Source organism: Lipotes vexillifer, unplaced genomic scaffold, assembly GCF_000442215.2.
Source record: "Lipotes vexillifer unplaced genomic scaffold, Lipotes_vexillifer_v1.1 scaffold150, whole genome shotgun sequence".
Taxonomy (NCBI): domain Eukaryota; kingdom Metazoa; phylum Chordata; class Mammalia; order Artiodactyla; family Lipotidae; genus Lipotes; species Lipotes vexillifer.
In genome coordinates, this window is record NW_006792921.1 from 4,335,189 (window position 1) to 4,356,847 (window position 21,659).

General features: G+C 41.2%; 1 protein-coding gene across 3 annotated transcripts in view; it reads left to right on the plus strand.

The window, feature by feature from the left end:
* The window catches only part of CREB5 (cAMP responsive element binding protein 5), a 405,433-nt gene that overhangs the window by 299,537 nt on the left and 84,237 nt on the right, over positions 1-21,659 (plus strand). For all 3 annotated transcript variants that reach the window (XM_007466089.1, XM_007466090.1, XM_007466091.1), the window contains 2 exons: positions 2,283-2,409; positions 8,853-8,963. In XM_007466089.1, coding sequence (XP_007466151.1) covers positions 2,283-2,409; positions 8,853-8,963 — 238 coding nt within the window. The remainder of the gene's footprint in view (positions 1-2,282; positions 2,410-8,852; positions 8,964-21,659) is intronic.

Sequence of the window (21,659 nt, forward strand, 5' to 3'; positions counted from 1 at the left end):
CCATTAAAATGTTGGGAACAAAATATAGATGATGATAATGTGTTGCCCTCGTTTATGAGCGTGATACTGCTCATCAACATAATCAAATATTTTTAGTTGTCTTTCCTATAACAGTTTTTACGTGTCCCTAACTGTCTGCACTCAAAGCATTACCTCTGGTGACTAGGGGAACACATATATGGTAGAAGACTGTATGTATGTATAGATTTATGTATCTATATGCATGCATGTATGTATAGTTGTCTGTCTCTATCTATGTGGATATCTTTAGATGAATGGTTGGATGGATAATTAACTATCTGTAGGGTTTCATTATGAAAGTGGGGAGTTCAGATTATTAATCTTGTACTTAGAGGAACTGACCATTATTAAATATTCTGTACTTTGATATATAGCTATTTTCTTTTCAGCAAAGGTCCCAAACAAAACATTAAGACTAGAGAATACAAAACAAATGTCTGATGACTGAGCAGCATTTTATACCTCTCTGACTGAGCTCTTCACCTCTGAATGACATAGACTTTAAGACCTAGTGACATTACAACTACAGAATTTTGGAGCAGTTGAAACCAGCAATTTCCTAGAATTGTAAAAGCTGAAGGGCCTTCAAAGGCCTTACTAATCCTTACTGTTCATCCATACTCCAGAGGTCCCAAGGGTACATGCCAAGAAATACCCATAGGACTTCATTTGCTTTTCTGAAAACACTCATTTCATTGTTACAAGCTTCTTATATTAGCCGATCTATGTAATCACTCACACACATTCTATTAATAGAACTGGTTGTAATTTGTGTACATCTCCGTAAACTCTGTGTAAAGGTTTTATATATATATTTTTTATTTTCATATACACAACTCCCTAAACATAAATCTAGGACTAATCTAGGACTAATCCTTCTATGACGTGTGTGACTCTGATAGCAAGCTATGTTTCCAAGGGACCTTTCAGGCGAAAAGAACAGAAAACTTAATCTTCTTTGGAATCGTAACAGCAATGGGAAGGAAGAATATCTTGGCGTTCTTTTTCCCAGTTTAGGCTCCATGAGTCACCCATGGGAGGCAAATGAGCTCCAAAGAAGAGGCTCTTCATGCTACCCTTCCCTGAAACACAGGAAGGCGTTGGCCTGCAGAGAACATCTCTCGGCAATCCTTACCCAGCGCTTAGCATGAGGGATTTTTTTTTTTTTTTTTTTTTTTTAGAAAATACATTAATTTGGGAAGCACAAGTTTCTATCACGGCATTCAGGATAAGATGGTTTAACATGGAAGACTCAGAGGTCCTGAAGGGTGTTTGTTTATTTGTTTGTTTTGTTGTATTTGTTTGTTGTTAAGTCTTTACTTCGATGGTTTGACATTTATACAGCTCCCCAGAGCAAGAGCATTAGGAGATTGAGAATCTAGCCAAGGAGGTCACTTGTTTGCCATTTTTAATAAACACAAATAATTCCCCTTTTCCCTCAGTCCCATATTCCCTGGCTCATTAAATCAATTTAAGACCCGTAAATTTTTTTCTGGCAAATTGAAGCAAAAGAACTGTGTACTCCCCCAAGGAATGCTTACCCAAGTTCTACAGGTCAGGCCGAAATCAGTTTCTGTCAAACAGCCTAACACCTCGAGCTATTATGAAATGAGGGATTGGTAATTGGGGGCTGGGCTCCAGACTCGCCTTGAGAAAGGCTCGTTGCATTGCTGTGAACCATAATCTAGCTACTTTGGTTTGTGACCTGGCTTTGTTGGGGTTTTTTTTTCCACTCAAAGTAGAGAACTGTGAAGAAGTCAAAATGGATTTCTATTGGGAAATTATGAATGAAGTTGGCTCTGCAAATCCGGATAGTGAAAGTATATCCAGAGCAAAGCCAGGCAGGCTTCCAGGCAGAGGTGTGAGAGAGTGTGGATAAAACAAATGTACACAGATCTCAGGCTCTAAGGTCCTCCAGAGGGCAGAGGCTTCAGAGTAAACACACAGGATTTCACCACCAGGTCCCTTTCCTGAGATGCAAGGGTTGTAGGAGATTTACCGGCGTGTTGTCTATTGAATATCAGTTAGATAACAGAGGTCAGGAAATGAACTGGGAAGTAGCAAAGGAAGCCAGGCTTGTATTTCATTTGTTATTATTTCCCTAATATCCTTAATTATGTGGCTCCCATCAGGGGATCTGATCTGCTGCTCATGTAATGGTGTTGTCCCCGCTGGCTCTGGACATGGGAAACAGGCAGTGAATCCCCTGATCAGGGCATTGAGAATAATGTTTGCTATTTTTTCTTTTTTTTTGTTCCCAGGCCTGTCCCAGGCTCTCTATCTTCTCTGCTCCATCTTCACAACAGACAGAGACAGCCCATGCCAGCCTCCATGCCAGGGACCCTGCCCAACCCTACAATGCCGGGCTCTTCCGCCGTCTTGATGCCAGTAAGTGCTTCTGACCTCTGCCTTGGTTGCCCCATTTGAAAGAGTACAGGAAGAGCTGAGATCTAAGCTGACAGGGAAGAAAGTGGCTTCTTCTGGATGGAGAGTTGAGCTGGGTGCCAGTTTGCTTTGAGTGCCTCGCTGTGCATCCCTGGGCATCTTGCTGGCTTCTCCATCCTACAGTGCTTCCCTAATGAGGCATGGTTCCATCTTCCTGCTGGTGACAAGTGAGCTTGTCGTACCCAGGGAATGGAATTTGTCCAGGGACACGGGATTTTATGACTACTCCAAAGCCTATAGCTTGGGCTACATACAGAGTGTCATTAAATTGCCAATGAGTGGTCTAGCCAGGACTCAGAGTGATAATTAGAATAATAACAATAATAATGATGGTACATAATAACTGCTAACACGTATCCGTGTGTATCGTGTTCTGTTAATCACGTTAGCAGCGTTTATTGAGGGCTTTTACCATGTGCCAGTCACTCTCTAAGCACTTCATCAACATGTGAAACAACCCTCTCAGGTAGGTACTAATATGATCCCATTTTTCTGAATGGAGAAAGTAAGGTAAGTAGCTTGCTTGGCTGAGAAGCAGAGTAGCTGAGTTTTGAACCCAGGAATTCTCTCTCAACCACTACATGATCCGTACATTCTCTCCTTTCCCTCTCACAACAAACCTCTGAGGTATGCACTGTTATTACCCTCATTTTGCAGATGAGGAAACTGAGGCACAGGAGGCTAAGGAACTTGGTTAAGTGACTAAGTCACTAAGAGCTAGTGAGTGACAGAATCAGGATTTAAATCCAGGTGGTCTGGCTCCTGAGTCTCCATGCGTACATGATATTATACTGCCCCTTCCCGAGTCTACACGCGTACATGATATTATACGGCCCCTTCTGAAAACAACAGATTCATGTAGAATGCAGATACAGACTGTTTCAGAGCAAACCTTGCTCTCCTGCCGCGCGGGATCCCCACCCTGTACATCGTCATCCTCCCTGACATTGTGCTTCGGTGTACATGGCTGGTGTTACGATTTACAGGGCCACAAGGGTTCTGAAAAGCCTTAGAGGTGATATGACAATTCAATTAAAACCCTCCCACAATGATATCAGGAATGTTTTGCAGAGCATTTTTAGCATTCTAAGGAACTGTCTACATTTGCTGTTTCATTTTGTCCTCACAGCAGTCCTGTGGGAATATGATCGCAGTCATTATTGATATACTTATTTTACCAATAAAAGCTGAAGAGTCAGACATTGAAGGGATTTGTCAAATGTCACACAGCTTGTAAGGGAAGAGTCGTGACTAGGATGCACACTCACCTCATGCTGAACAGCCCAGATCATCCCAGGATGAGCAATTTGCTCATTTATCCAAGTGGAAGCAGCGGGGTGGAGAAAGCCTTGGTGGCCCAATTGTAGAGACATGGACCTGCCCACTGTAAGTATCAGGTAGTTCAGGCTAGAAAGGTTCTTGGCAAAACTGGGTCAGAAGGACAAGTGAGCTGACTGACTTTACCTGCACCACTCACCTTAAACATCTTTAGGTAAAGGAAAACAGCACCACCAATGCTGTGATCCTGGGTTTCTTTCAACCCCACTAATTGCATGGAGACTTCTACCACAAGCCATCTTCATCCAGGCTTTAAATCCTTCTTGTCCAAAATAGTTTCCTTTCAGGAATTCTATGCATTGTCCAGAAAAATATCACTACAATGACCTTTTTTTCCCCATTTGACTCAACTGTGTTCCATTCCCAGGGGCAAAGGTGGGACATTTAGGCTGAAAAGACCCAGAGAAAAGCGTGCCTGGCACTGGTTTCTACCACATCACTTCATTGTACAACTTGAAATAATAGAGGAGTTGAAAAGAAAGAGAGTCTTTGGGACTTACCTGGTGGTCCAGTGGTTAAGATTTCGCCTTCCAACGCAGGGGGTGCGAGTTCGGTCCCTGGTCGGGGAGCTAAGAGTCCCACATGCCTCGTGGCCAAAAAACCAAAACATAAAACAGGAGCAGTATTGTAACAAATTCAATAAAGACTTAAAAAAAAAAAAAATGGTCCACATCAAAAAAAAGAGAGTCTTTAAAGTTTTAACAGAGAAGTCAATACACTTGAAATTTTTAAAAAATGTTGATGCTTCAGAATAGAAGCAAAGGATCAGGTACATGGTAAAGAGCCAGTGTAGATAAAGAGAGTCAGGAGTTCCCAAACCCATGTCAGCGATGTGTACAGCTGTCATGAAAATAGGGTCAGTCTAGAGCAGTGATTCGCAACTGTGGACAGTTTTTTACCCGAGGGGTTATTTGGCAATATCTGAAGACACTGTTGCTTGTCACAACTTTGGGGAAGTGCTACTGGCATCTAGTGGGTAGAGGCCAGGGATGCTGTTAAACATTCTACAATACACAGGATAGTTATGACGACAAAGAATTATTTGGCCCCAAATGTCAGTAGTGCCAAGGTTGGGAAATCGTGATTCGGTGTGACACTAATGTAGCTCAAGAAAATTAACACAAGGTATCTAAAAGCATATGCTAAGAGTTCTAGGCCCTAGAAATCTGGGCCTTTTCTTCCTTATTATCAAGTCGCCAGCCCTTGCACTGTAATTTTGGCTTGTCAAGTGTGGTCTTTCCGTAGAGTTCTTGCCCTGAGAAGTCATGCTTTCTGTGGCATAAAAGATTAGTTTATGTCTGTAGGTGAAGGTGAGATTCTTTTTCTTTTTTAGATGTTGGGGGTAGGAGTTTATTAATTAATTTATTTATTTTTGCTGTGTTGGGTCTTCGTTTCTTTGCGAGGGCTTTCTCCAGTTGTGGCAAGCGGGGGCCACTCTTCATCGCGGTGCGCGGGCCTCTCACCATCGCGGCCTCTCTTGTTGCGGAGCACAGGCTCCAGACGCGCAGGCTCAGTAATTGTGGCTCACGGACCTAGTTGCTCTGTGGCATGTGGGATCCTCCCAGACCAGGGCTCGAACCCGTGTCCCCTGCATTAGCAGGCAGATGCTCAGCCTCTGTGCCACCAGGGAAGCCCGAAGCTGAGATTCTTAACTGATCTGTAGTGCACGCTGTCAGGCTACATATTTCACAAAGCTCTAGGTCAGAAACAAATGATGAATTTGTTCATTCATTCATTTATTTCGTAAAATTTTGTTGAGCACCTGCTGTGGAGCAAGCTCTGTGCTAGATGCTGGCATGTGGTGAAGAAAAAGGCAGGCACTGGCTTCCAGCACTTCACTGGGTCGTGATTTCTGATCTTGAAAGTCAAATGCTGAAATAATTTGGGAATACAAACACCCACTTATAATTACAAAAGCCCAGTGAACTGCAGACATTTTAGCTCCTGTTTTCCAGTTTGTTTCAAGGGAAAAGGAGAAGCTCAAAAAAAGGTGATATCCTTTACCTGGATGTTTTACCTACAGTGCTCAGTGTCGCTTAGTGTTTAGCAAAGCCACTCCCATCTTCTGACCTCTTTAATTCTAGTCCACTCATTAAAGCCACACTCATGGGCAGAGCGTTATTAGCACAAAGCACCAAATGGTTGTTTTAAAGAGGCTCTTGCTAACCCCCTATAATTACTTAGGTGGAAAAATGCAATTTTTTAAGATCGGAAAATCAGCCTGTTTTCAGTATTCTGTTTAATTTGTCAGTCATAAGGTAGAAACGGTCCTAGACTGTAATTTTTCTGAAAAGTGGGAAGCGTGGCTGACTCTGGATCAAGAGGCGGCAAGCAGGCTACTCTCACTTCTTTGTAGAACATGATGGCTACAAAGCATGATGGAAAACCCTGGATAATCATGTGTCCTTCTGAACCATCCTCCTTTAGGAAACTGAAAGCAGAAGCTCCTTTGGACTTGATTTCCCTCTAGGAGAAGGTCACTAATTGGAATAAAGTGTTGAATCCTGTTCCGACTCTCCTATCCCCTAGCCTCTGGAAGTGGGAGTTATAAAGTAATAAGCATTTTTTAGAGAAATCTCCGTGACTTAACAATGAGAGTATACAAATGTACTTTATGACACTGAACTGTACATGTAAAAAGAGTTAAAATGGTAAATTTTATATTATGTATATTTTGCCATGATTTTAAAAAATAATTTAAAAAATTAGACTACCCAGGCTGCCTGGAGGTTTAGAGGAATATGAGAGTGAATACAGTTGGCCCTCCATACCTGTGGGTTCCACATCTGCAGATTCAACCAACCATGGACTGAAAATATATTTTTTAATACCAGAAAGTTCCAGAAAACATCACTTGAATTTGCCAAGTGCTGGCAACTATTTACATAGTATTTACATTGTATTAGGTATTATAGGTAATCTGGAGATGATTTAAAGTATAAGGGAGGATGTGTGTAAGTTTTATGCAGTTACTATGCCATTTTATATAAGGGACTTGAGCATCCTTGGATTTTGGTATCAGAGGTGGGTCCTGAAACCAATCCCCAGAGGATACTGAGGGACAACTCTATTTTATTTTGTTGAATTGGTGCTGCAAAAGGTTTTGCTAGAGTGCTCTAGAAAGTTCTCCTTCATTAAGTAGCTCCTTTGGAAACAATTTCACATATTCATACATTGCTAGATAACTGGTAAGATAATTCTGGCCAAGGTAAGGCTGATGGTGCTTTGCTGTGACAGGAAATGTGCCCCAGTCATTCATGAGAGGCTTTAAGGCAGGCACCTCTGCTAATCCACACATGGGTGTCACAACTATACCCACCCCACCCCTGCCCTTGGGGTGGACACAGCAGGAATTGATAGAATCCCAACAATGGTAAAGGGTCGTTTATTTCAACTATTACTCTCAACTCTTGTCTGTGAGGTTTCCATCCTCCGCACTTTGACAAACTCCAGTGATAAGGAACTCTGTATTTTCTAAGACTACTTAGGCTAACTGAGCAGAAACCTGGTTCCCTAAAATTTCCAACCATTGTTTTCATTTCCATCCTTTGGCAAATGGAAAAACTCCTGCATTGAAGAAACTATTTCCCCCCTGAGGAAAGTCGAATTATTTTCTGTGGGATTTCAGTATTAAGTATTTATTAAGCATTATTCTAGTTCTTCAAAAAGTGCTAATTTTCTACTAAACAGAAAATTTGAATCAGACGCACCCTTCCTTGACTGAAATAGAGATTTTGCTGTATTTACTTTTTAACAGGGACGCGCCCCGGAGACAAAAGAAACGAAATTGAGTTATTTGTAGTGAGGTGGATGGACCTAGAGTCTGTCATACAGAGTGAAGTTAAGTCAGAAAGAGAAAAACAGATACCGTATGCTAAAATATAAATAGCCTCAAAGAAAAAAAAAAAAAAGTCATGAAGAACCTAGGGGTAAGATGGGAATAAAGACCCAGACCTACTAGAGAATGGACTTGAGGATACGGGAAGGGGGAAGGGTAAGCTGGGACATAGTGAGAGAGTGGCATGGACACATATACACTACCAAACGTAAAATAGATAGCTAGTGGGAAGCAGCCGCATAGCACAGGGAGATCAGCTCGGTGCTTTGTGACCACCTAGAGGGGTGGGATAGGGAGGGTGGGAGGGAGGGAGACGCAAGAGGGAAGAGATATGGGAACATATGTATATGTATAACTGATTCACTTTGTTATAAAGCAGAAACTAACACACCATTGTAAAGCAATTATACTCCGATAAAGATGTTACCAAAAAAAAAAAAAAGCCAGAACTCAATTCAGATATTTGAATGTTAATTCTATAGACACTAGGGCAGGCCAGCAGGACAGTGGGGGGCGTTGATCGCGAGTCTTCAGCACCCTGACTGCTTTCTTCACCTTTCCAGAGCCCTAGCCCTGCTGTGAGGCCTAAAACTGCTCCTGTGTAGTCAGACACGGTTAACAGGGAAGAGAAAGATGTTCCGGGGCAGCAGCTCAGATACCTCGCTGGATCATTTTGATTGTGGTCATGAGTTGGAGAGACAGGAAGACACGTCATCTTTAAGAGGGTGGCTTTTTAAATGAATTTTTTCTTATTGCTAAAATGATTCACGTTTCTGTATAAAACTTAGGGTGAACAAAAATGCCACCGATAACCTGAGATAACCGTTTGGTATATTCTGTATCCTTCCAGCATTTTTCTATGCGTATGTTATTCTGTGTAGCTATAAAAATAAGCATCATGAGTAGTATTTGGAGTGTTCGCAAAAGTGGAAGTATTGCATACTTTTGTTTGGAAATGATCTACCATGACAACACGTAGTTCTCTCTGGCATTGGGCGTATTCTCTAGAAGGCGCAACTTTGGATGATTCTTTGATGTGCTTGAGTTTAAGGCTCAGGAGTATATTGTTTACCCTTCAGCAAACCACAGGCTTTGCCGGGAGTTATTCACAGAAATTCTAAACGATACATTTGAAAGAGAAATGCAGCTTTGTCTATGACCTAGACTGCCTTTCTCAAACTTCTGATCCTGTTACTTTCCTTTCTCTTAGATGGAGAGACAAATGTCAGTGAACTCCAACCTCCTGGGAATGCAAGGTCCAAATCTCAGCAACGCCTGTGCTTCTCCCCAAGTCCAGCCAATGCATTCAGAAGCCAAAATGGTAAATAACAGTTATAATCATCCTTTTGTTATTTCATGACTTTTTCTTTCTTTTGATTTCTGCTCTGACTTCCAAACTTCAGTTAAGTCAGGTAGATGGCTCTGTCTTTGTTTCAGTGAATAGGTCTTTCTGTGGAAAAGCTGTGCAGTGCTTGGCTCTCTCTTTGAGGTTATTTGTTACTGAACCTTGGCGTCAGATGCTCATATAACAAACATTGGACCAGCATGTGGCCTTAGTGAAAGGGACTTTTGGAAGTTTGGGGAAATCCATAAGAGTTGAGGAGCTATGCACCCAAGTATGTGTATATTTGCTCAGAAAGTGAAATTAGCAAAAACAATCCAGAGTTTCTCTCCTTCGAGGTAGTCACAGTTTCAATGCCACTCTTCCTGTCCCCACGGCCACCAAGACAGACATGTGATTTTTAAGCACATACTACTATGAAAATATTTTTCAGTTTTTGTTATAGTCATCAGATGTGACATTGAGCTGAAAGGATCATTGCCTTGTTTTCTCACGGGGTAACTGCAGCTCATACTGAAATGTGTGATTTCAGGTGACAACTTCAGTGACTTTTAACGTATGAGACTGATGTGCAGTAAGGTCAGTCCTTCCAATCAAAGTGATAGATTCATGCATTTCTATTCTACCAAATATTAATAAAAGCAATGCATGTCGATCTTGGCCATATAAAGTAAATTTGCTGGTTATATTTAGTGGAGTTACTTGAAGTAGGTCATTCAGTTTTCGTACAAATTCTGACACCACAGTTAGTAAGGTATCAAATGTCAACAAAATACACTGCAGCAAAGTTTTTAGTATCTGATATCGGATAGATAGCTTTTGCTAGAAGTTGGAGATTTATTTGGTTTGCTGACTGACAGCGTTAGGGACCCTGTCTAATGGCTGGGGTGAGGATGTTATTGACACCTCTGAAAATTAGCCATCAATACCCAGTGACTTCGTTTTCAATGGCAGCAAGTTTTTTTGGCGCCTGCTTTGGTCACGTTCTCTTGGAAACTTCACTCATTTCACTTGCAGCTTCTCAGCCCAAGGAAGCAACTGAACTCCCAGTGTTGGCTACCTTCAGCAAATAAAATCTGTGGTTGGGAGAGTTCTCTTTGCTGTGCCACAGCCCCTGTGACGTGCCAGATGGCACCGGCACCTTCAGCAAAGCTCGTTAAATCTTTTTGGAATTGGCAAATATTTTTTCAACTCAAGCCCTGCTGAGCCAAACCAAATACTTGCTGGCAGAGTAAAGTCCAAACTGGCATCTGTTTTGGAGACCAGAGTAATGCCATTTACATTTTTTTAAAGGAAAATAAAAAATGAATTGTGACGGTACTTAAGAAAAAAATAAAATTAAGTTATTCATGAGTCTGAATAAGTGTTCTGGGTCTAAGCATCAGATGCTACTCCTCCAGCTGGATTATTTCTGAATCACCTAGTTTAGTTCAGGGTCTGTATCCCTTTTGAGGGACCTCCCAGACAAACTTGAGGTAGATTCTAAAACACAATTCCAAACCAAATTTCCCTGCAGTTGAGTTTCATTGGATTTTATGCCACCACTTGACTCTGAAGTGTCCTACCCCTCTTCTTGCTGGCAAAGAAGGAAAATGCTTCCAAAGGGAGTACAGGTTTCTAGTTATTTATATGTATGAAATAAAAACATATGATATGGCAGATTAATAGTGAATGACATCAGCAGGAGACAAAAGGGAGAATTGGGCTGTACTTATAAAAAGAGTGTTACCCTGTAAATGTTCGTTGAGTTAAATGTTGAGCAGGCATACTCCTCTGCTGATTCATGTTCTAAGTGAATGAATATTTCCAGATCCATGATGTCTGGGCAAACCAACTGTATCATGAAGTAGATACAGCTTTTCCCCCTGCTCCAAACTCCCACGCCTAACCCGGGTATTGCCAATACAAATATGGATTACTGTTAATCCAAAGGGAAAAATTGTAATATTGGCCACTGATATTTTGGAAGAAGAGCGTTTACCTAGTAGCTTGGAAAAGCGTTAAGTGAATGACTTTTCATGCATTACTGAGCGTCCCTATTCTGATTTCTGCTTGCTTTATTCACTGGAGAAACCCGTTATTGCCATCTACTAACCGTACAGGATTTTCTAGCAGCTTTGGTTTTCTTAGATGAAAAGCTTTTTATAAAATACAAAGTAGAGAAGGAAAAAACTCTTCCACAATGTTAATGTCAGCCAGAGCCTCCCCAGGTTTCTCAGAGCTATGGGCTTTGTTGTTGTATGCCTAATTTTCTTCCTGTGTAAGACTAGAATGGATTCCAGATTTCAACTAAGACTCTGGTTTCGCTGTTTTCAAGGACTTTTCCAAAGGTCACACATGGGCTATTGTGATGAAGGCGCTGTGTGGGGTGTGTTCTCAGAGCACAAGAGAAAGCAGAGAGCTGCCTGGGAGGTGTTGTCTACCTCACAACGCTGCAGACCTAGTCTCCTGGGAATGGTGCTGTCAGAGTGTCCGCTTTACACTCCCTCTTGGCCACTGACAAAAGCCATCATCCTGAATCTCTGGGGAAACTCAGAGGTCCTCGAGGTGGACAAAAGCTGTAGACAGGATTGCTTTACAGGTACAGTTTTATTAGAAGCTGTCTGACGAGTGATGGCTCAGTAGAAGACATCCATTTTCTTTGCCCCAAATCGGTCACCTCTGTTGTGGAAGAGAGCAAAATAGGTGTCCCCAGTAAGCTCCATCTTGCATTAACCTGCAACATCTTAAATCAAAATCATACACGTTCTTCTTTTGATCTAATGTGTATTAGTATCAAGCAGTGCACTTCAATGTACTGTAATCACATCTGCCCAAGCTGATTTGATCATAAGTCTGGCAGATAATAATTTAGTTTTATGGCTCTTTTTCTGAAGAATTAAGCCAAGAAACATATAACTTCACAATGCAAGTGAATATGTGCATATTGGGTTTCGTTTGGAGGTCAGAGCAGACTCAGAGCCGTGAGAGCCTTCCATCTTTCTAACCGCACAGAGAGATAGGCTCTTCCTTCCAGATTCCTGGGCTCGGCGGGTGTCTTCCCTGAAAATGGGGTTGGCTAGGAGGAAATTCACTGGATACCTGATGGACAGTTTTAACACTCAAAGGGGAGAGGGAGAGAAAGAGGAGGATGAGCAGAGAGAAGTGGAAGAGGGGAGGAAGGAGACAGAACAGGTAGGAAATGCAAACCAGACTGGGACCCATTTTTCTAGTCTTTGCTGGGTGCCAAGTGATTCTGCAATGATGTGGATGTGGTGCTCTCAGAGTTATGTAGATTTGTGTTCATTTCTATCTGTGAGAATTAGACCAATTCTATCTAACTTTGAAAAAGGTTTTCCTTTTCTTCTTTTTAAAGAAGTCAATAATAGGGTTGGAAACTAAATAAGGGGTGGGGAGAACTTGTCCATACACCTGTCTTGAGTCTCATTAATGATGAGATGACAACTCTCATATTGGAACTGATTAAAATGAGGACGGCATATAAACAACAATTCATGGAGGGCTCTGGCCACTCTGCCCAGATTCCACCTTCAGTTTGGATAGGGGTAGGAAGCCTAGGAAGTATTGATACCAGTGAGAAGGTATGTAGAGCTGTGACCTGACTTTATTCTCAGGACAGCCCCATAACAGGGATATTGTCCCCATTTTACAGCTGAGGCAACTGAGGCTCCAAGAGGTTAAAAAACTGGCCCAATGACACATCACTTAGCAAAAGCTAAAGTCTCAGACTCTAATGACAAAGCTTTTCCGTCACAACATTGATCCTTTGATAAAAATACACAGCTTCCAGGTATCAGTAACCAGATAATTAAATCAAATTCCTTTTTGGGTGAATTTATATATACATACTAACGGGAGACAAGGATGGCAAGGATAGTTTAGATCTCCAGATAACCTGGAAAAAATGTGGAGTGGTTGTTTAGTATGGAACTTACCTCTTGGTTTAACCAGAGCTCCGTGGCTTCACTGACTGCTCCAGCCTCACTGCCTCTATTCAAACATATTTTAATCATGACATTTCTTGTTTTACATGTGTGTCTCCCCCACTTGATTGATTGGAAGCTCCTCGAAAATAATCCCTGCATTGTGTAAGCTCCGTGTACTGAGAAAGGCCCCATGAATGAGAACTGAATTTCATTGAGTTGAGTTGAATTAAAATTATGAGAAGGAACCAAACCCTAGCCCTGGAAATGAGGGTGAGATGGAGTGAGTCGGGGGTACGGGTGGGGCTAAGAAGGAGAGGATAAAGTGCGTTAAATGTTAAGCTAAGTATTCAGCTTGTAAAGAGTAGCTGATGACATTTGATGTGTTTGAAAGACATCTAGAAGCAGTATCCGTCATATTTTTTCCTTGAGACGAAAGCAGTATGTCTGTTCCTTAGAAAACAGAACTTGGAATATCATTGCCCTCCTAGGAATTGAGGGCAATCAATACTAAATGCTGTTTCTTCCACTGTGGTGGATTGATTGTGCTGTATTTTGGTCACCTACTGTCAATACCTCATCCACAGTTAGGTTTGCAGTTTATTCAATGAATACATAAATATATACACTAATGAATGAATGAAAGAAACCAAAAGGATTGAGAGTCAAGACCTTTTAGAGATGGAGGGCACTTAGTGAAGAACTTGCCCAATTCCTCATTTCACAAGTGAGGACACCAAACCTGGTAAAGACTTTGGGAGATCAAGCCATCATTTAAACACAAGGCTGGGCTCCAACAAAGGCCTTCACGCTTCTATCCAGAATTGTGCTTTTTCCACCAGCTGTACTGATAAATTACTAACAGTGCTGCTTTTTTTGGCTCATGGTTTCCTCCTGGCAGATTGGCAGACAAGAAAACTGGGGTGGTAGAGTGAGCAATCCATGGTTAAATCTCTACTTTGTTTTGAATGTCAACCTGGGTGTGTTTGTGTTTGCCTTTCCCCTCCCTAATTATCGAGCTGGATAACTGTATGCCTACAGTGCCCGTTGGCCACCCACTGTCCAACAGATAAATCACAGAGAAGCCTGGCTCCATATGGAGTTGCCTGGAAAGTTTATACACATGAAAAGACAGTCTCCAGGTAACATCTCTCTGGCACTCTTGAGAAATGCAGTTCTGCGATTTGCCTATTTGCTTTAATCATCCCCAGCTTCACTTCCTAAGTGTCCAGGAATAAAAAGGCAGTGAATAAATAGGCTGTCTGCTTCTCAGAAGCTTTGTGGAGAGGCAGGAAATGCTGTTGACTTGACAGACACTCTCTTCTCATTAACTTTTGAATCATGCCAGCAGCCATGTGTCCCTGTAGCCAGTGATCAAAACGCGATGATGGGCTGAACCAAGATGACCACCCTTCAGAATCATTCTCCCTCAGTGCTGTGAAAAACCACTGTCCAATATGCAGGTGGATAGGAATTAGGTAAGATTCTATGACAACAATCACGAAAATCTAAGCTGTCACTAATATGTATGATGGATCTTATTTTAAGGGCAATTTGCCTTCTTAGAACACCATGGTCGAAAATAATAATTGTTAACAGTAATTAATCACTTGTGTATGTGGCAGAAATTATGTTAAGCATCTTGCAATATATCATCTCATTTAATTCTCCAAACAGTACGCTTAGGGAGGTACTGTTCTTAATCTCATTTTATAAATGAACTGAGAGGTTGAGTAACTTGTGAAGAACAGACAGGCTGGTAAAATATGGTGCTGGGATGTGAACCCAGGCATTGGGCCCTTGGTCCCGACCGTAAACCGTAATGTTTTGCCAGCAGTGGGGATGATCGTCCTATGAGTTCATATTAGTAGAGCACTTTCCAAATTGCAAAGTGCTTCCATGTACATTGTCTCCTCGGAGCCTCATAGCAATTCTCTAAGGTCAACAGGGAATTATTACTATCCTCATTTTATAGACACAGAGAGGTTCGAAGTGACTTTTCCAGCATGATCCAGTGGCATAACCAGGCCCTGAGCCCAAGTCTTCTTTGATTTTTGTCCTGTTCCTGCTATATCAGGCTGACCCTGGAGTCCCCATGATAACTGATTCCCAATCAAAGCGAGTTCTTACAAAGGCGAAATTCAGTGGTGTTAAAGTATCAATAAGATGAAGCTCAAATTAATAGCTAGGCGCAGCCACCTAACTACTAGCTTCTCTAGTTCTCATCATCTAAACACCAGAGAGAAGGCTGATTCATATTTCTGTCTGGCCAAGACAACTGCTGAATTGAAGAACGAAAAGCAGCAACACAACTCTAAGAGCTCATAGAAGCCCTGACTCCTTTCTCTTGGCTCAAAGTATGAACTTTCACATGCCATTACCACTTCACCCATTTAAACTGTAGAACGTTTAATTTAGGAATATGTTGTGTCGAGTTTTTTTGGTACAATGTAAGGGATTAGATGGTGAGATCGCTGATAAGAGCTAGCAACCATGTATTTATATTTCCACAGAACAGAATAAATTCCTACAGCATTTACATTCCACGTGCTGATCAGGATCCCAAACGCTTGGGATTATACATTTGATTATATTTGTTTTGCAAATGAGAATTTGAGAGATTAGCAATTGCTTATGAATCACCAAATTCCAAAGCAGGAAAGGATTGTATTGGCAAAATTCTTTCCTCTGAGAAACAAAGGTCTGAAGTTCAAGTTAACAGCTGGTCTGAGGTCACGTAGCTAATTAGCAAAAGAAGGGGAATTAGGACCCAGATTCCAGGTTTTCAGTTTATAGTACTCTTCACTCTCCATGTGCTAGTCAGGACTTGACAGAAAGCCATCTGCTGGTTGCTGTGATAGTGAATTTTCTAAGGGAGTGTTTCCTGAAGCGTTGTCAGTACCTGGGGAGAAGAGGGTCAAGCAGCTTTTCCCTTTTATATCCAATGGGAACTGAAGTTCATCATCAGAATGCCTGAAGGAATGGGTCCAGTTTCTATCATTCTTCCTGAGACTTGGGAGTCTTGACATGAGACCACTAAGCTATTCTGCTTGGTTATCCAAAGCATGGATTCATGATAAGTATTGCCTCTCTTGGCACCCAGTACAAACTGACCTAATTTTGCCTGCCACCAAGCAAAAGTAAACTTCCCACTTCTCATTGCTGTGATTTTTGGGACCGCATGGATCTTACTTGGGCTTTCGGAGATCTGCTTCGTGCTGGTGTGAAGTGGGGACCGAGCTCTCTGAGCACCCATCACAAAGCGGTATTGAAACGTCCCTTTCCATCGGCCCTCTCTGGGCTCTCCCCATCTCCACCCTCACCAGCGGCTCCACACACACACATTCAGATAGTCTCCTAGGACGCACTGTCTTCCCAGTTCTCTCTCTTTCTCTTTCTGCAAGTATCCACCCTGTTTTGGTAACCGTGGCAACAGGTGAAATACAATCCCAGTATTTGCTTGCTGCCTCTGTCACCCAGCCCAGCACGCGCATCGCCGGCTCTTGTTTTTGTGTTGGTTTAACATTCCCAAGCCTGAAGTCAGATGCATCTGGGCAAGGACGCCACGCACGGTCGGTCTGGTTTGGAACACCCCCTCTCACACAGCCTTCAGGCACGTCTTCTTTGTGTGTTTTTATACGTGTGCGCACGCGTGTTTCCTTGTCTGCTTTGGAACGTTGTACAAATAAGTTCAGCTTATGTTAGAATAGCCAAGCGGGGAAAAAAAGGAATTTTACACATCTTGTTACAAGGAAGTTCTGCTTTGCAGAGATATATTTTGGTCTTTTTCTTGGAATTTGTGTCGCTTACACTTTCCAGGATTTTCGCCAGCACCGCTAATAAGGAAAGTTTGCTTTGCACTTCGGGATGTTGGTCTGCCTTGAGTTGGTTTTTTATGTGGCAGGTACAGCAGATCTGTCAGAAAACTTGTGCCTTGAGGGGGATGGAAGGGAGGGGGGCATTGGGGAAGATAGAGGAGGCAGAGTTTTCCTAAAAGTGTGGGATTTTTCTTTTGTTAACAAAGTAAAACGGAGAATCCAATCTTCAAGTCCAAAACTAACCAAGAATATATTTTTCCTGTTGGTATCCTTTAAAATGGTCTTTCTGTCCCCTGTTTGTTTGAAAATCTAGCTGTACTATATAGTATTGTATATTTTATATATTTTATTTGCCTTAGTATAAGATGAATCATTAGGTTCTCAGAATCGGTGAGGCTCAACAGTAAAAATAAATACATCAAGTATTTTTATTTTGAAACGGTATTTGCAATCACCAGACAGAAGATGTGTTTAAGGAGGATGAGATTTTCATCCAACTGTGGCCTTGGATTCTAGAGATTAGAAGTGCAACCAGAGAGGCAAGGCAGTAACCTGATTTCAATAGAGAGCCAGCATCTGAATAATAAGAGGGAACAAGAAGAGCGCACTTGGGTAGAATTTCAGAGTCGGCAAGTGTTTCACTTGCACCCTCTCCTGGAATGTGCTTCTCCCTTTTGGCACCTCTGCATGGGAATGTGCCCATGTTTCCAGGGTACCAGTCCTGTGTCCCTCCCAGCCTCTCCTGCTTCACTCAGCTCCGCGCACCATGGTCACTCTCTGAAAGCCCCTCCCAGGAGGCTGGCATTTTTCTGAGGGCTTCTGGCTGCCTTGCCTCCCCTATCCTATTTCCTTCGCTTTGCAAACTGCACTCCTCCTTTTGTACAAGACTTAGCTCAAATGCACATCACATTTCCTGCGAAGTCTTCTCAACTCCCTCAGGTAGACAGGAGCCACGCCTTCTGCTGGGGTAGACTCCATTTGCACCTTGTTTATCTATTCCTTGTACAGGCTTTATTACGTGTCATCGTCTGTGTACCTGCCTCACTGCCAGCCTGTGAACTCCTTGAGAACAGAGGCCAATTTGATGCCATGTCCCAGGGCTGGCATCTTTCCTGCACGTTCTAGGTGCCCAGTAAATGTTTGTTGGTAGAATGAAGGAAGGAAAGTCATAAACCAATTTAGATGGAGATGGTACTGTGACTTATTATGCTGTTCCACGCTTTGGGCTTTTTTTTTTTTTAAGTTCCAGGGATAAGGTAGGACTTAACTCAGATGATTGATTCACCAGTGGTAGAATTTCAGGACCCATGACAAGTGGGTGGGAGAGAGATATTTGAGCAGGTGAGAATCCTTCCCACAATTTCCCAAATCCCTGCATCGGTATCTGGGGGCTCTGCCAGCCACAGCCAAGTGCAGCTCTGCAGAGAAGCCCTGCATAAGACTTCTCGTTTATATCCTGCTTTTGAAAAATTTCACATGATACTATGAGCATTTTCCCATATCACTAAATATCTTTTGAAAACCTGTTAATAATTGTATAATTAATCCTATGGCTATTGCATAAAAATTTTCACTTTATTTCTATTTCTGGGTATTTAGATTTTCTCTACTAGAAATAACCTTTTGATTAGAAAAATAAATCAAACAAAAAACTGATCTGAAATTATTTAATTATATCTTTGATTATTTCCTTAGGATAGATTCCTAGAATTAGGATTACCAGGTCAAAGGGAATAAACATCTTAAAGACTTGGTATATGTACTACCAAATTTCCTAAAATTTACACTTATTTTCATTCCTTCCTGTAACATAGGAGGACATCTATCTTATAGCATTTTCAGAAGTATTAAACATTCTCATTTTAAAACAAAATCTTGGCCAGGTTTTGTTTGTATTTTGTACATTATGGTAATGTTACACATCTTTTTCTATATTTGTTGGCCACTTGATTTTCTTTTTTTGATACATTTCTGTACTTTCATGCAATTTTTCTTCACTGGGGTGAGTATTGGAATACAGGGAACAAATGATAGAGCAGGTTATCCTCCCTCTACTGCATTTTTCAAATTCTTAATAATTAGCTGGCTTTACTACCTTACTTTACGAATTATATTTTTGTTTCTAAAACTCAGTGCATGTCTGAAAATATATTTAGGAGTTCTTTGGTGTTTTGTTTTGTTTACATGACTCTTTTGCTTGGATGCACAGTGTTTCGAGGGTTTAAAAAATCTCCTTAAGCTTTCTGATTTTTATAGTTATTCAACTGACTTATTGCAAAAAATGTTGGCTTCCCTAGGAGTATGAATGTGGCTCTTCCACATTTTCTGTGTTTATCTAACCAAGCCTTTGTTTATTTAAATATAAATCCAAGTATCTTAAATAAACTGAAGATATGTTTGTGTCTCTCACACTTATCTGAGGTAGATTATATGGATCCTGCTTTATCCCATTTATGAGAAATCAATCTCTGACCATTTTTATTTCACCAGCCATGATGGAAGTGTATGGATTTACATTGATTGACCTTTATCATATTACTCGATGGTTAAATGTCACTGAATCCATCCTCAAGCAAGAAAGTTAAACTGAAAATATAAAATAGCTTAATTCCCATGGGGTGATATTAATGGAGTATTATTTTAAGGCTGAGTGAGTCTTAACGTTAACCAGACTGTAACCTCCTTACTAGTGCCTAGGCCCCCTCAGGGGAGGGATCTGACTACCTAGCACATAGTTGGCACAGAACGTCTCTTCGTCAGATCAATGAATGTGAGTAACTATGTAATAATATCAAACATGCATTCAGTGCTGATCATGGACCATGTGACTGTGTGATTTTCATGTTATGCAGATTCAGTGAGGAACTGCACGTAAAGTACTGAGACTAGGCATTTACATGTATTCTCTTATTCCATCCTCACAACTATCTTATGAGGTAGGTATCCCAGGTTTTTGTTGTTGTTGTTTGTTTTATTGAAGTCTAGTTGATTTACAGTGTCATGTTAGTTTCCGGTGTATGGCTCAGTGATTCAGATTACATAGATAGAGAGATAGATAGATGATAGATAGATCTCCCTGAATTTATAGGCAGATTAGCTGACGTTCAGAGGACAGTGCCCAGGATCACTCAGCCAGCGAGTAGCAAACTGAAGATTTGAACGCTCCTCTGAAATCTGACCCTTCCATGCTGGGTCTCTGCTTTGGCCACCCAAAAACAACACGGTGACTGGATTCTAGTAGGGGTTGAAGCAGTGACAATTAATTGGCAAATATTTATTATTAGTGTCAACTACGCACTAGGCTTCCTTTTTTCTTCTTCCTCTTCTTTTTTTAAGCAGTAGGACCCCTGACATTCCTGAGAGTTTTGCCTGGCATTGCTGGCAATCCCCAAACCCATGCAGGTAGCACATCACATCCCTGTACCCAGGACAATAGGCGGAGAAAACCACATTGCAGTCCTGACCCTGGGTGGAGGGCCAGACTGGCAGTATTCCTGCCCAGAACTGCGTAGCAAATGTAGTTTAAATCTGCACCCCAGCAAAAGTTCAAATTACTATAGGTCCTGGAATTTGAGGGTTATTTTTTAGTATTTGAAACCTTGAATGTTAAATTGGAAAATACCAAGTCTCTGTGCCTTTAACGATAATGTTAATAATGACTGATAGCTCATATTTTAAGATATGTAGAACATTTTCCCACCTTTCACACAGATGATCAAGCTAGCCTTTTATGGGAGCCACAGCGCTCAACTAGAATTAAGAATAAGATGAGTTTGCTTTTTGTTTTTCTTTGCGAAGTAGAAAGAACCACTGGTTGAGAACAAAGACCCTACAATCAGACTGCCTGGCTTCAGATCCTAGCTGCCGGACCTGATTGCTTAACCTCCCTGTTCCTCGTTTCCTCATCTGTAAAACGGGGATAATGGTAGAGCCTCACTTACAGAGTTATTTTCAGGATTACATGAGGTGATACAGGGAAATCATCTGATACAGTACCTGGGACACAGTAATTTCTCTTTCTCTTTATATATTATTTTCTTTCCTTTCCCCCCTTACTTCAAAGGTTACTTCTCTATCTTTTATTGGTTTAATTCATGGCTTTTAAAACATACTTGTACAAAGTTCTCATAGAAGAGAAAACTGAGACTAAGAGAGATTAAGTACCTTACCTTTGATCATTCAGCAAAGCTGTGGTAAACTCAGTTCTAGAATTCAACTCCCAGTTTTGATTAATGCACTAAATTACTCTGCTCCTTATAGGGACTTAGATATGAAAACCCCTGGGAGTTACACAGCTGTTGCTTTGAATTCACCAATGAATTGAAATATGTAAGAATAAAGATGACTTTAAAAAATGTTTAAAATAGTTAAAAGCTTATTTTAGAAAGCAGAGCTCAGTGCAGCATATTTTTGAATCTCAAACACATGTTCTTGTTTTATGGTTTGTCAGTTCACAAACATATGAATATGAAAACATTTTATAACATTGAATATTTTAATGTTAAAATATTAGGGCTAAAATTACACAAAAGGTGAAAGGCTCACCAAGAAATATATATTAAATTCCACTGCCTAAAATAGGCTTTCACTATGTCTGTACAAATTACTTGAAATTATACAAATATTTGGAATATGTCTAGCCACGAGACTCAGCTGTGTACCCTAAAATGACATGAGCGGTGCCATGCCAACTTTTGGCATCTATTTTTTTTCCAAAACACCTAGGATCATTATTGGTTTGAATGAGAACTTCCCTTACGCTCTCCAAGTGGGTTTGGAAGAAATGCTAGTGAAGGAGAACTTCCCAGTCCCTTGGATGGAGGTAGTTGAGTCTCTAGGACATAGTTAAGAAGGCTGTTTGCCAACATACCCTTTGGAACAACCATACCCGGGATAACAGAGTGTGAAGACCTGATTATTTTCAAATCTGATGA